This window comes from Panulirus ornatus, chromosome 30, assembly GCF_036320965.1.
Source record: "Panulirus ornatus isolate Po-2019 chromosome 30, ASM3632096v1, whole genome shotgun sequence".
Classification (NCBI taxonomy): Eukaryota; Metazoa; Arthropoda; class Malacostraca; order Decapoda; family Palinuridae; genus Panulirus; species Panulirus ornatus.
The window spans coordinates 12,493,770-12,507,680 of record NC_092253.1 but is presented as its reverse complement, the minus strand read 5'-3'; the positions used below and the strand labels follow the sequence as shown (position 1 = coordinate 12,507,680).

The 13,911-nt window shown below is 39.5% G+C and overlaps 1 protein-coding gene across 1 annotated transcript in view; it reads left to right on the top strand.

The window, feature by feature from the left end:
• Window positions 1-13,911, top strand: part of LOC139758275 (glutamate receptor 3-like) — a 50,715-nt gene that overhangs the window by 26,431 nt on the left and 10,373 nt on the right. Inside the window, exon 5 of the mRNA XM_071679485.1 lies at window positions 13,499-13,598. Within this exon, the coding sequence (XP_071535586.1) occupies window positions 13,499-13,598 (100 nt within the window). The remainder of the gene's footprint in view (window positions 1-13,498; window positions 13,599-13,911) is intronic.

Below are 13,911 nucleotides of genomic sequence, written 5' to 3'. Positions count from 1 at the left end.
TTAGGGTGTAAATATATGACGCACATCTAGAATGTTATGTGAGAACATCCTTATTGGTAAAGTGAATACTTGAAGATTCTGACTCACGGTTTCCATTACGTTTTTTAGACTTCTTTCTGAATGGGTGAATCGGGAAGCTTGTGTCTCAGATAGTGAGAAAAAGGGAAAAAATAAGAAATAACGTGAATAGATCTAACGTAGGAGTTGAAACAGGAACTCGGCAGCTTGGTTTCATTATTGGTTTGAATGGAGAGGAGAAAATGGAATGCTGTATGCACCTGGGGGTGGACACGGTTGTGATCATATCTACAGGGGTAATGCGAAAGATCCTGCCTGCATTTGGAAGGAGAGATAAGAGTTTTTCAGGGCAAAAGTGGGTAGAGTTGAAGGTTTAACGGTTGAGGCAGCTTCGTATGGATTTAGGTCTAAGAAACGATGAAGGTGCATGAGTTGCAAATAATATATTCGGGAAGGATTTGTGGTGTAAGGCAAGTCGACGCTGTGAGAAACGACAGTTTAGGAGAGAGAGAGAGAGAGAGAGAGAGAGAGAGAGAGAGAGAGAGAGAGAGAGAGAGAGAGAGAGAGAGAGAGAGAGAGAGAGAGAGAAAGAGAGAGAGAGAGAGAGAGAGAGGTAAACATGATATGACTTAGATGGCTGACCATCGTGTGCTAATATGGCTTGAACATATGGAGAGAAGAAAGGCAGACTGGTAGGATCTACATGCTGCAAGAGGAGACAATAAATGAAAGAAAAATATATTGCTTGTTTAATCTATGCTTAATTTACAATACCCAATCATTCGTGGTCGAAAAAAAATTCGACTTGACTAGATGTTACATAGGTAATTTCTAGGGTAGAGTTACAAAAGCCCTCAATAGATATATCATCTTGCAGTAAATAAGCAACTTTATATGTAGTTTCCACTTTATATGTAGCCTGTTGCCATAGCCCCAACCAAGAGGGAAAATTTTAAAGGAAACAAACTGCTAAGAAAAAAAAAGTAGAAAATTATAGTCAAGAACACATATAGAGCTAGTCACTTCATAATCTACGGAAAAATGAAGTAAGCTTCTTAGGCTTAGTCAACGCACTCTAGGAGGAAATGAGTACAAACCATATTTTTATGGATGTGATGGTGAGGGAGTGCGAGATTCCTCGATAAATGGGCGTGGACAAAGTGGCGTGCGGCTATGGTTACAGGAAGATCTGGGTTAGGTCCATTATACAATAACAATCAAAGAGTGGATTGTATGCCAGTTAGGTCATATATATATATATATATATATATATATATATATATATATATATATATATATATATATATATATATATATATATATATTATATATATATATATATTTATTATTTATTTTGCCTTGTCGCTGTCTCCCACGTTTGCGAGGTAGCGCAAGGAAACAGACGAAAGAAATGGCCCAACCCACCCCCATACACATGTATATACATACACGTCCACACACGCAAATATACATACCTATACATCTCCATGTACACATATATATACACACACAGACACATACATATATACCCATGCACACAATTCACACTGTCTGCCTTTTATTCATTCCCATCGCCACCTCGCCACACATGGAATACCATCCCCCTCCCCCCTCATGTGTGCGAGGTAGCGCTAGGAAAAGACAACAAAGGCCCCATTCGTTCACACTCAGTCTCTAGCTGTCATGCAATAATGCCCGAAACCACAGCTCCCTTTCCATATCCAGACCCTACACAAGTTTCCATGGTTTACCCCAGACGCTTCACATGCCCTGCTTCAATCCACTGACAGCACGTCAACCCCGGTAAATAACATCGATCCAATTCACTCTATTCCTTGCCCGCCTTTCACCCTTCTGCATGTTCAGTCCCCGATCACACAAAATCTTTTTCACTCAATCTTTCCACCTCCAGTTTGGTCTCCCACTTCTCGGTCCCTCCACCTCCGACACATATATCCTCTTGGTCAATCCTTCCTCACTCATTCTCTCCATGTGCCAAAACGATTTCAAAACACCCTCTTCTGCTCTCTCAATCACGCTCTTTTTATTTCCACACATCTCTCTTACCCTTACATTACTTACTCGATCAAACCACCTCACACCACATATTGTCCTCAAACATCTCATTTCCATCACATCCACCCTCCTGCGCACAACTCTATCCATAGCCCACCCCTCGCAACCATATAACATTGTTGGAACCACTATTCCTTCAAACATACCCATTTTTGCTTTCCGAGATAATGTTCTCGACTTCCACACATTCTTCAAGCCTCCCAGGATTTTCGCCCCCTCCCCCACCCTATGATTCACTTCCGCTTCCATGGTTCCATCCGCTGTCAGATACACTCCCAGATATCTAAAACAATTTACTTCCTCCAGTTTTTCTCCATTCAAACTTACCTCCCAGTTGACTTGACCCTACTGTACCTAATAACCTTGCTCTTATTCACATTTACTCTTAACTTTCTTCTTTCACACACTTTACCAAACTCAGTCACCAGCTTCTGCAGTTTCTCACATGAATCAGCCACCAGCGATGTATCATCAGCGAACAACAACTGACTCACTTCCCAAGCTCTCTCATCCACAACAGACTTCATACTTGCCCCGCTTTCCAAAACTCTTGCATTCACCTCCCTAACAACCCCATCCATAAACAAATTAAACAACCATGGAGACATCACACACCCCTGCCGCAAACCTACATTCACTGAGAACCAATCACTTTCCTCTCTTCCTACACCTACACATGCCTTACATCCTCGATAAAAACTTTTCACTGCTTCTAACAACTTGCCTCCCACACCATATATTCTTAATATCTTCCACAGAGCATCTCTATTAACTCTATCATATGCCTTCTCCAGATACATAGATGCTATATACAAATCCATTTGCTTTTCTAAGTATTTCTCACATACATTCTTCAAAGCAAACACCTGATCCACACATCCTCTATCACTTCTGAAACCACACTGCTCTTCCCCAATCTTATGCTCTGTACATGCCTTTAACCTCTCAATCAATACCCTCCCATATAATTTACCACGAATACTCAACAAACTTATACCTCTGTAATTTGAGCACTCACTCTTATCCCCTTTGCTTTTGTACAATGGCACTATGCACGCATTCCGCCAATCCTCAGACACCTCACCATGAATCATACATACATTAAATAACCTTACCAACCAGTCAACAATACAGTCACCCCCTTTTATAATAGATTCCACTGCAATACCATCCAAACCTGCTGCCTTGCCGGCTTTCATCTTCCGCAAAGCTTTCACTACCTCTTCTCTGTTCACCAAATCATTTTCCACACCCTTCTCGCTTTGCACACCACCTCTACCAAAACACCCTATATCTGCCACTATATCGTCAAACACATTCAACAAACGTTCAAAATACTCACATCTTCTCCTTCTCACATCACCACTACTTGTTATCACCTCCCCATTAGCGCCCTTCACTGAAGTTCCCATTTGCTCCCTTGTCTTACGCACTTTATTTACCACCTTCCAGAACATTTTTTTATTCTCCCTAAAATTTAATGATACTCTCTCACCCCAACTCTCATTTGCCCTCTTTTTCACCTCCTCCACCTTTCTCTTGACCTCCTGTCTCTTTCTTTTATACATCTCCCACTCAATTGCATTTTTTCCCTGCAAAAATCGTCCAAATGCCTCTCTCTTCTCTTTCACTAATAATCTTACATCTTCATCCCACCACTCACTACCCTTTCTAAACAACCCACCTCCCACGCTTCTCACGCCACAAGCATCTTTTGCGCACTCCATCACTGATTCCCTAAATACATTCCATTCCACCCCCACTCCCCTTACTTCCATTGTTCTCACCTTTTTCCATTCTGTACTCAGTCTCTCCTGGTACTTCTTCACACAAGTCTCCTTCCCAAGCTCACTTACTCTCACCACTCTCTTCACCCCAACATTCACTCTTCTTTTCTAAAAACCCATACAAATCTATATATATATATATATATATATATATATATATATATATATATATATATATATATATATATATATATATATATATATATATATATATATATATATATATATATATATATATATATATATATATATATATATATATATATATATATATATATATGTATATATATACGTATATATACATATATATATGTATACATATATATATATCTCCATCAGCCAGGATCGAACCTGGGACCCCTTGTGCAAGATGCAGGCATGCTAACCGCTAGGCTAAGGGACTGTATAATAGGAAACAACTATTCGAAATACCAAGTACTCGAATACCCTTCGTCTCACAATGGTGAGCAACGGGGTCTATCGGTTGTTTCCGAACAGAACACATAGCCAGTTGATAGCGTTTTACCGAACCTGACAGTACAACGCGGAGTTATATGAATACGAATAAAGTGTATATGAACGCGCACCTTCATAAAACATACAAAGCTCTATGTATATATATACATACATATTTTTTTTTTTTATACTTTGTCGCTGTCTCCCGCGTTTGCGGGGTAGCGCAAGGAAACAGACGAAAGAAATGGCCCAAACCACCCCCATACACATGTACATACACACGTTCACACACGCAAATATACATACCTACACAGCTTTCCATGGTTTGCCCCAGACGCTTCACATGCCTTGATTCAATCCACTAAAAGCAAATCAACCCCGGTATACCACATTGCTCCAATTCACTCTATTCCTTGCCCTCCTTTCACCCTCCTGCATGTTCAGGCCCCGATCACACAAAATCTTTTTCACTCCATCTTTCCACCTCCAATTTGGTCTCCCTCTTCTCCTCGTTCCCTCCACCTCCGACACATATATCCTCTTGGTCAATCTTTCCTCACTCATTCTCTCCATGTGCCCAAACCATTTCAAAACACCCTCTTCTGCTCTCTCGACCACGCTCTTTTTATTTCCACACATCTCTCTTACCCTTACGTTACTTACTCGATCAAACCACCTCACACCACACATTGTCCTCAAACATCTCATTTCCAGCACATCCATCCTCCTGCGCACAACTCTATCCATAGCCCACGCCTCGCAACCATAGAACATTGTTGGAACCACTATTCCTTCAAACATACCCATTTTTGCTTTCCGAGATAATGTTCTCGACTTCCACACATTCTTCAAGGCTCCCAAAATTTTCGCCCCCTCCCCCACCCTATGATCCACTTCCGCTTCAATGGTTCCATCCGCTGCCAGATCCACTCCCTGATATCTAAAACACTTCACTTCCTCCAGTTTTTTTCCATTCAAACTCACCTCCCAATTGACTTGACCCTCAACACTACTGTACCTAATAACCTTGCTCTTATTCACATTTACTCTTAACTTTCTTCTTCCACACACTTTACCAAACTCAGTCACCAGCTTCTGCAGTTTCTCACATGAATCAGCCACCAGCGATGTATCATCAGCGAACAACAACTGACTCACTTCCCTAGCTCTCTCATCCCCAACAGACTTCATACTTGCCAATCTTTCCAAAACTCTTGCATTTACCTCCCTAACAACCCCATCCATAAACAAATTAAACAACAATGGAGACATCACACACCCCTGCAGCAAACCTACATTCACTGAGAACCAATCACTTTCCTCTCTTCCTACACGTACACATGCCTTACATCCTCGATAAAAACTTTTCACTGCTTCTAACAACTTGCCTCCCACACCATATATTCTTAATACCTTCCACAGAGCATCTCTATCAACTCTATCATATGCCTTCTCCAGATCCATAAATGCTACATACAAATCCATTTGCTTTTCTAAGTATTTCTCACATACATTCTTCAAAGCAAACACCTGATCCACACATCCTCTACCACTTCTGAAACCACACTGCTCTTCCCCAATCTGATGCTCTGTACATGCCTTCACCCTCTTAATCAATACCCTCCCATATAATTTACCAGGAATACTCAACAAACTTATACCTCTGTAATTTGAGCACTCACTCTTATCCCCTTTGCCTTTGTACAATGGCACTATGCACGCATTCCGCCAATCCTCAGGCACCTAACCATGAGTCATACATACATTAAATAACCTTACCAACCAGTCAACAATACAGTCACCCCCTTTTTTAATAAATTCCACTGCAATACCATCCAAACCTGCTGCCTTGCCGGCTTTCATCTTCCGCAAAGCTTTTACTACCTCTTCTCTGTTTACCAAATCATTTTCCCTAACCCTCTCACTTTGCACACCACCTCGACCAAAACACCCTATATCTGCCACTCTATCATCAAACACATTCAACAAACCTTCAAAATACTCACTCCATCTCCTCCTTACATCACCACTACTTGTTATCACCTCCCCATTTGCGCCCTTCACTGAAGTTCCCATTTGCTCCCTTGTCTTACGCACTTTATATACCTACTTCCAGAACATCTTTTTATTCTCCCTAAAATTTAATGATACTCTCTCACCCCAACTCTCATTTGCCCTTTTTTTCACCTCTTGCACCTTTCTCTTGACCTCCTGTCTCTTTCTTTTATACATCTCCCACTCAATTGCATTTTTTCCCTGCAAAAATCGTCCAAATGCCTCTCTCTTCCCTTTCACTAATACTCTTACTTCTTCATCCCACCACTCACTACCCTTTCTAATCAACCCACCTCCCACTCTTCTCATGCCACAAGCATCTTTTGCGCAATCCATCACTGATTCCCTAAATACATCCCATTCCTCCCCATACATATATAAATATATTTTGGGAGCCTTGAAAAATGTGTGGAAGTCGAGAACATTATATCGGAAAGCAAAAATGGGTATGTTTGAAGGAATAGTGGTTCCAACAATGTTGTATGGTTGCGAGGCGTGGGCTATGGATAGAGTTGTGCGCAGGAGGATGGATGTGCTGGAAATGAGATGTTTGAGGACAATGTGTGGTGTGAGGTGGTTTGATCGAGTAAGTAACGTAAGGGTAAGAGAGATGTGTGGAAATAAAAAGAGCGTGTTTGAGAGAGCAGAAGAGGGTGTTTTGAAATGGTTTGGGCACATGGAGAGAATGAGTGAGGAAAGATTGACCAAGATGATATATGTGTCGGAGGTGGAGGGAACGAGGAGAAGAGGGAGACCAAATTGGAGGTGGAAAGATGGAGTGAAAAAGATTTTGTGTGATCGGGGCCTGAACATGCAGGAGGGTGAAAGGAGGGCAAGGAATAGAGTGAATTGGAGCGATGTGGTATACAGGGGTTGACGTGCTGTCAGTGGATTGAATCAAGGCATATGAAGCGTCTGGGGTAAACCATGGAAAGCTGTGTAGGTATGTATATTTGCGTGTGTGGACGTGTGTATGTACATGTGTATGGGGGGGGGGGGGGGGTTGGGCCATTTCTTTCATCTGTTTCCTTGCGCTACCTCGCAAACGCGGGAGACAGCGACAAAGTATAAAAAAAAAAGAAAAAAAAAAAAAAATATATATATATATATATATACATATATATATATATATATATATATATATATATATATATATATATATATATATATATATATATATATATATATTTTTTTTTTCCTTTTTTTTATACTTTGTCGCTGTCTCCCGCGTTTGCGAGGTAGCGCAAGGAAACAGACGAAAGAAATGGCCCCCCCCCCCATACACATGTATATACATACGTCCACACACAGCTTTCCATGGTTTACCCCAGACGCTTCACGTGTCTTGATTCAATCCACTGACAGCACGTCAACCCCGGTATACCACATTGCTCCAATTCACTCTATTCCTTGCCCTCCTTTCACCCTCCTGCATGTTCAGGCCCCGATCACACAAAATCTTTTTCACTCCATCTTTCCACCTCCAATTTGGTCTCCCTCTTCTCCTCGTTCCCTCCACCTCCGACACATAAATCCTCTTGGTCAACCTTTCCTCACTCATTATCTCCATGTGCCCAAACCATTTCAAAACACCCTCTTCTGCTCTCTCAACCACACTCTTTTTATTTCCACACATCTCTCTCACCCTTACGTTACTTACTCGATCAAACCACCTCACACCACACATTGTCCTCAGACATCTCATTTCCAGCACATCCATCCTCCTGCGCACAACTCTATCCATAGCCCACGCCTCGCAACCATACAACATTCCTCGCGTGTCGTAGAAAGCGACTAGAGGGGACGGGAGCGGGGGGCCAGAAATCCTCCCCTCCTTGTATTAACTTTCTAAAATGGGAAACAGAAGAAGGAGTCACGCGGGGAGTGCTCATCCTCCCCGAAGGCTCAGAGTGGGGTGCCTAAATGTGTGTGGATGTAAGCAAGATGTGAAAAAAGGAGAGATAGGTAGTATGTTTGAGGAAAGGAACCTGGATGTTTTGGCTCTGAGTGAAACGAAGCTCAAGGGTAAAGGGGAAGAGTGGTTTGGGAATGTCTGGGGAGTAAAGTCAGGGGTTAGTGAGAGGACAAGAGCAAGGGAAGGAGTAGCAATACTCCTGAAACAGGAGTTGTGGGAGTATGTGATAGAATGTAAGAAAGTAAATTCTCGATTAATATGGGTAAAACTGAAAGTTGATGGAGAGAGGTGGGTGATTATTGTTGCATATGCACCTGGGCATGAGAAGAAAGATCATGAGAGGCAAGTGTTTTGGGAGCAGCTGAATGAGTGTGTTAGTGGTTTTGATGCACGAGACCGGGTTATAGTGATGGGTGATTTGAATGCAAAGGTGAGTAATGTGGCAGTTGAGGGAATAATTGGTATACATGGGGTGTTCAGTGTTGTAAATGGAAATGGTGAAGAGCTTGTAGATTTATGTGCTGAAAAAGGACTGATGATTGGGAATACCTGGTTTAAAAAGCGAGATATACATAAGTATACTTATGTAAGTAGGAGAGATGGCCAGAGAGCGTTATTGGATTACGTGTTAATTGGCAGGCGTGCGAAAGAGAGACTTTTGGATGTTAATGTGCTGAGAGGTGCAACTGGAGGGATGTCTGATCATTATCTTGTGGAGGCAAAGGTGAAGATTTGTATGGGTTTTTAGAAAAGAAGAGTGAATGTTGGGGTGAAGAAGGTGGTGAGAGTAAGTGAGCTTGGGAAGGAGACCTGTGTGAGGAAGTACCAGGAGAGACTGTGTACAGAATGGAAAAAGGTGAGAACAATGGAAGTAAGGGGAGTGGGGGAGGAATGGGATGTATTTAGGGAGTCAGTGATGGATTGCGCAAAAGATGCTTGTGGCATGAGAAGAGTGGGAGGTGGGTTGATTAGAAAGGGTAGTGAGTGGTGGGATGAAGAATTAAGAGTATTAGTGAAAGAGAAGAGAGAGGCATTTGGACGATTTTTGCAGGGAAAAAATGCAATTGAGTGGGAGATGTATAAAAGAAAGAGACAGGAGGTCAAGAGAAAGGTGCAAGAGGTGAAAAAAAGGGCAAATGAGAGTTGGGGTGAGAGAGTATCATTAAGTTTTAGGGAGAATAAGAAGATGTTCTGGAAGGAGGTAAATAAAGTGCGTAAGACAAGGGAGCAAATGGGAACTTCAGTGAAGGGCGCAAATGGGGAGGTGATAACAAGTAGTGGTGATGTGAGAAGGAGATGGAGTGAGTATTTTGAAGGTTTGTTGAATATATATATATATATATATATATTTATATATATGATAGAGTGTAAGAAAGTAAATTCTAGATTGATATGGGTAAAACTGAAAGTTGATGGAGAGAGATGGCTGATCATTGGTGCATATGCACCTAGCCATGAGAAGAAAGATCATGAGAGGCAAGTGTTTTGGGAGCAGCTGAATGAGTGTGTTAGTGGTTTTGAAGCACAAGACCGGGTTATAGTGATGGGTGATTTCATTGGTGGGATGAAGAAGTAAGATTATTAGTAAGAGAGAAGAGAGAGGCATTTGGACGATTTTTGCAGGGAAAAAATGCAAATGAGTGGGAGAGGTATAAAAGAAAGAGACAGGAGGTCAAGAGAAAGGTGGAAGGGGTGAAAAAGAGGGCAAATGAGAGTTGGGGTGAGAGAGTATCATTAAATTTCAGGGAGAATAAAAAGATTTTTTGGAAGGAGGTAAATAAAGTGCGTAAGACAAGGGAGCAAATGGGAACTTCAGTTAAGGGGGCTAATGGGGAGATGATAACAAATAGTGGTGATGTGAGAAGGAGATGGAGTGAGTATTTTGAAGGTTTGTGTAATATGTTTGATGATAGAGTGGCAGATATAGGGTGTTTTGATCGAGGTGGTGTGCAAAGTGAGAGGGTTAGGGAAAATGATTTGGGAGAGAAGAGGTAGTAAAAGCTTTACGGAAGATGAAAGCCAGCAAGGCAGCAGGTTTGGATGGTATTGCAGTGGAATTTATTAAAAAAAGGGGGTGACTGTATTGTTGACTGGTTGGTAAGGTTATTTAATGTATGTATGATTCATGGTGAGGTGCCTGACGATTTTTCGGAATGCTTGCATAGTGCCATTGTACAAAGGCAAAGGGGATAAGAGTGAGTGCTCAAATTACAGAGGTATAAGTTTGTTGAGTATTCCTGGTAAATTATATGGGAGGGTATTGATTGAGAGGTTAAAGGCATGTACAGAGCATCAGATTGGGGAAGAGCAGTGTGGTTTCATAAGTGGTAAAGGATATGTGGATCAAGTGTTTGCTTTGAAGAATGTATGTGAGAAATACTTAGAAAAACAAATGGATTTTGTATGTAGCATTTATGGATCTGGAGAGGGCATATGATAGAGTTGATAGAGATGCTCTGTGGAAGGTTTTAAGAATATATGGTGTGGGAGGCAAGTTGTTAGAAGCAGTGAAAAGTTTTTATCGAGGATGTAAGGCATGTGTACGTGTAGGAAGAGAGGAAAGTGATTGGTTCTCAGTGAATGTAGGTGTGCGGCAGGGTTGTGTGATGTCCCCATGGGTGTTTAATTTGTTTATGGATTGTGTTGTTTAGGAGGTGAATGCAAGAGTTTTGGAAAGAGTTGCAAGTATGCAGTCTTTTGTGGATGAGAGACCTTGGGAAGTGAGTCAGTTGTTGTTCGCTGATGATACATCGATGGTGGCTGATTCATGTGAGAAACTGCAGAAGCTGGTGATTGAGTTTGGTAAAGTGTGTGAAAGAAGAAAGCTGAGAGTAAATGTGAATAAGAGCAAGGTTATTAGGTACAGTAGGGTAGAGGGTCAAGTCAACTGGGAGGTAAGCTTGAATGGAAAAAAACTGGAGGAAGTGAAGTGTTTTACATATATGGGAATGGATTTGGCTGTGGATGGAACCATGGAAGCGGAAGTGAATCTTAGTGTGGGGGAGGGGGGCAAAAATCCTGGGAGGCTTGAGGAATGTGTGGAAGTCGAGAACATTATGTCTGAAAGCGAAAATGGGTATATTTGAAAGAATAGTGGTTCCAACAATGTTGTATGGTTGCGAGGTGTGGGCTATGGATAGAGTTGTGCGAATGTGGGTGGATGTGCTAGAAATGAGATGTTTGAGGACAATATGTTGAGTGAACTGGTTTGATCGAGTAAGTAATGATAGGGTAAGAGAGATGTGTGGTAATAAAAAGAGTTTGGTTGAGAGAGCAGAAGAGGGTTTTTTTGAAATTGTTGGTCACATGGAGAGAATGAGTGAGGAAAGATTGACCAAGAGGATATATATGTTAGATTTGAAGGAACCAGGAGAAATGGGAGACCAAACTGGATGTGGAAAGATGGAGTGAAAAAAATTTTGTGTGATCGGGGCCTGAACATGCAGGAGGGTGAAAGGGGTGTAAGGAATAGAGTGAATTGGAACGATATGGTATACCGCTGTCGATGTGCTATCAATGGATTGAACCAGGGCAAGTGAAGCGTCTGGGGTAAACCATGGAAAGTTCTGTGGGGCCTGGATGTGGAAAGGGAGCTGTGGCTTCGGTACATTATTACATGACAGCTATAGACTGAGTGTGAACGAATGGGGCCTTTGTTGTCTTTTCCTAGTGCTACCTCATTCATATGAGGGGGAGGGGGTTGTTATTTCATGTGGCGAGGTGGCGATGGGAATGAATACAGGCAGACAGTATGAATTATGTACATGTGTATATATGTATATGTGTGTGTGTGTATATATACATGCATACGTTGAGATGTATAGGTATGTATATTTGCGTGTGTGGACGTGTATGTATATACATGTGTATGTGGGTGGGTTGAGCCATTCTTTCTTCTGTTTTCTTGCGCTACCTCGCTAACGCGGGAGACAGCGACAAAGCAAAATGATAATGATAATAATAATATAGTAATAACAATAATAATAATAATCATATTAATAATAATGATAATAATAATAATAATAATAATAATGATAATAATAATAATAATAATAAAAATAATAATAATGATAATAATAATAATAATAATAATAATAATAATAATTATATCAATATTAATAATAATAATAATAATAATAATAATAATAATAATAATAATAATAATAATAATAATAATGATAATAATAATGATAATAATAATAATAATAATAACAATTATAATAATAATAATAATAATGATAGTAATAATAATAATAATAATAATAATAATAAAAATAATAATAATAATAATAGTAATAATAATAATAATAATAATAATAATAAAAATAATGATAATAATAATAATAATAATAATAATAATAATAATAATAATAATAATAATAATAATAATAACAATAATAATAATTGTAACAATAATAATGATAATGATTATGATAATAGAAAAATATAATAACAATGATAATGATAATAATGTCAATCATAACAAAAACAATACTAGTGATAATGATAACAATGATAATGAAATGAGTATAAGATGGATTACCGATCCTTACTGATTTCAATGTATTATGTTGCTTATTTAACAATTGATTTAATTTAAAGTTGAAAGATGTCAATCTTTCATATATTTCACAGATTCATTGAAGGATCCTTAAGTTTATATCTATAGTCGACTCAATTGAAAATCTCGAACTGATTAGTCTCTTCTGATTTTGCGTCAACAAAATCTTTAATTTTGTTGAGATTTTAGTTGTCTCTCAGAGACCCATGTCACATGTCACTGCACTCAGAAATGCTGTCACTGGCCCAGGCACTTAAAATTGAACCAGATACAAATTTATGTATCTAGTCGGATTTATTCGTAGACTTCACTGTAGATACTAGCTGTGTTTTCTTCAGGGAAGCACACATCTGTCCGAAAGGACGCTGTGGCTGAATAATAAAGTGGAGTTTAGAAACAATCAAAGAAAGAAAAGTATAATTTGATTAAGAAATTTTGAAGACTAAGGCCGTGCTTATTAGAAAGAAAATTTTTAAGAAAGTAAAGACTGTCCTCTCTCTTGCTTATTTAGCTTTAACGATGAAGTTTGTGTAGCAATGTTTTGATTTTCATATCCTAATAATTTCATTGATATATTTTCCCACAATGCACCTTTTCTTGGAAGTTTTTAATGACTAAAATTATCAACAGGAAGCTGTGATTTCTACACGTCCAGTGAAGGATTCTACCCAAACCTGCACAGCATGGGTGGTCAGAAGTACAGTCCCTTAGTCCCGTCGTTAAGTAGAAGGTTGTTATAAAGAATTAATCTGTTACATATTACACATTTACAAGATAGTTTGGAAGCACTTTGAGATTACCATATATCTGTAAATACTGCAGATATTGAACATTATAAAATGGCCTCTCTCTCCCTCTCTCCGTATATATAACTGACTGTTATATTTCTCCCTTGTGTCTCCCCTGATGATGTGATTATTACACGAAAGTGCACTTGGGAACTTTTCGTGTTTCATTTTCCCCGTTGACTCATAGGAATATATATATATATATATATATATATATATATATATATATATATATATATATATATATATATATAT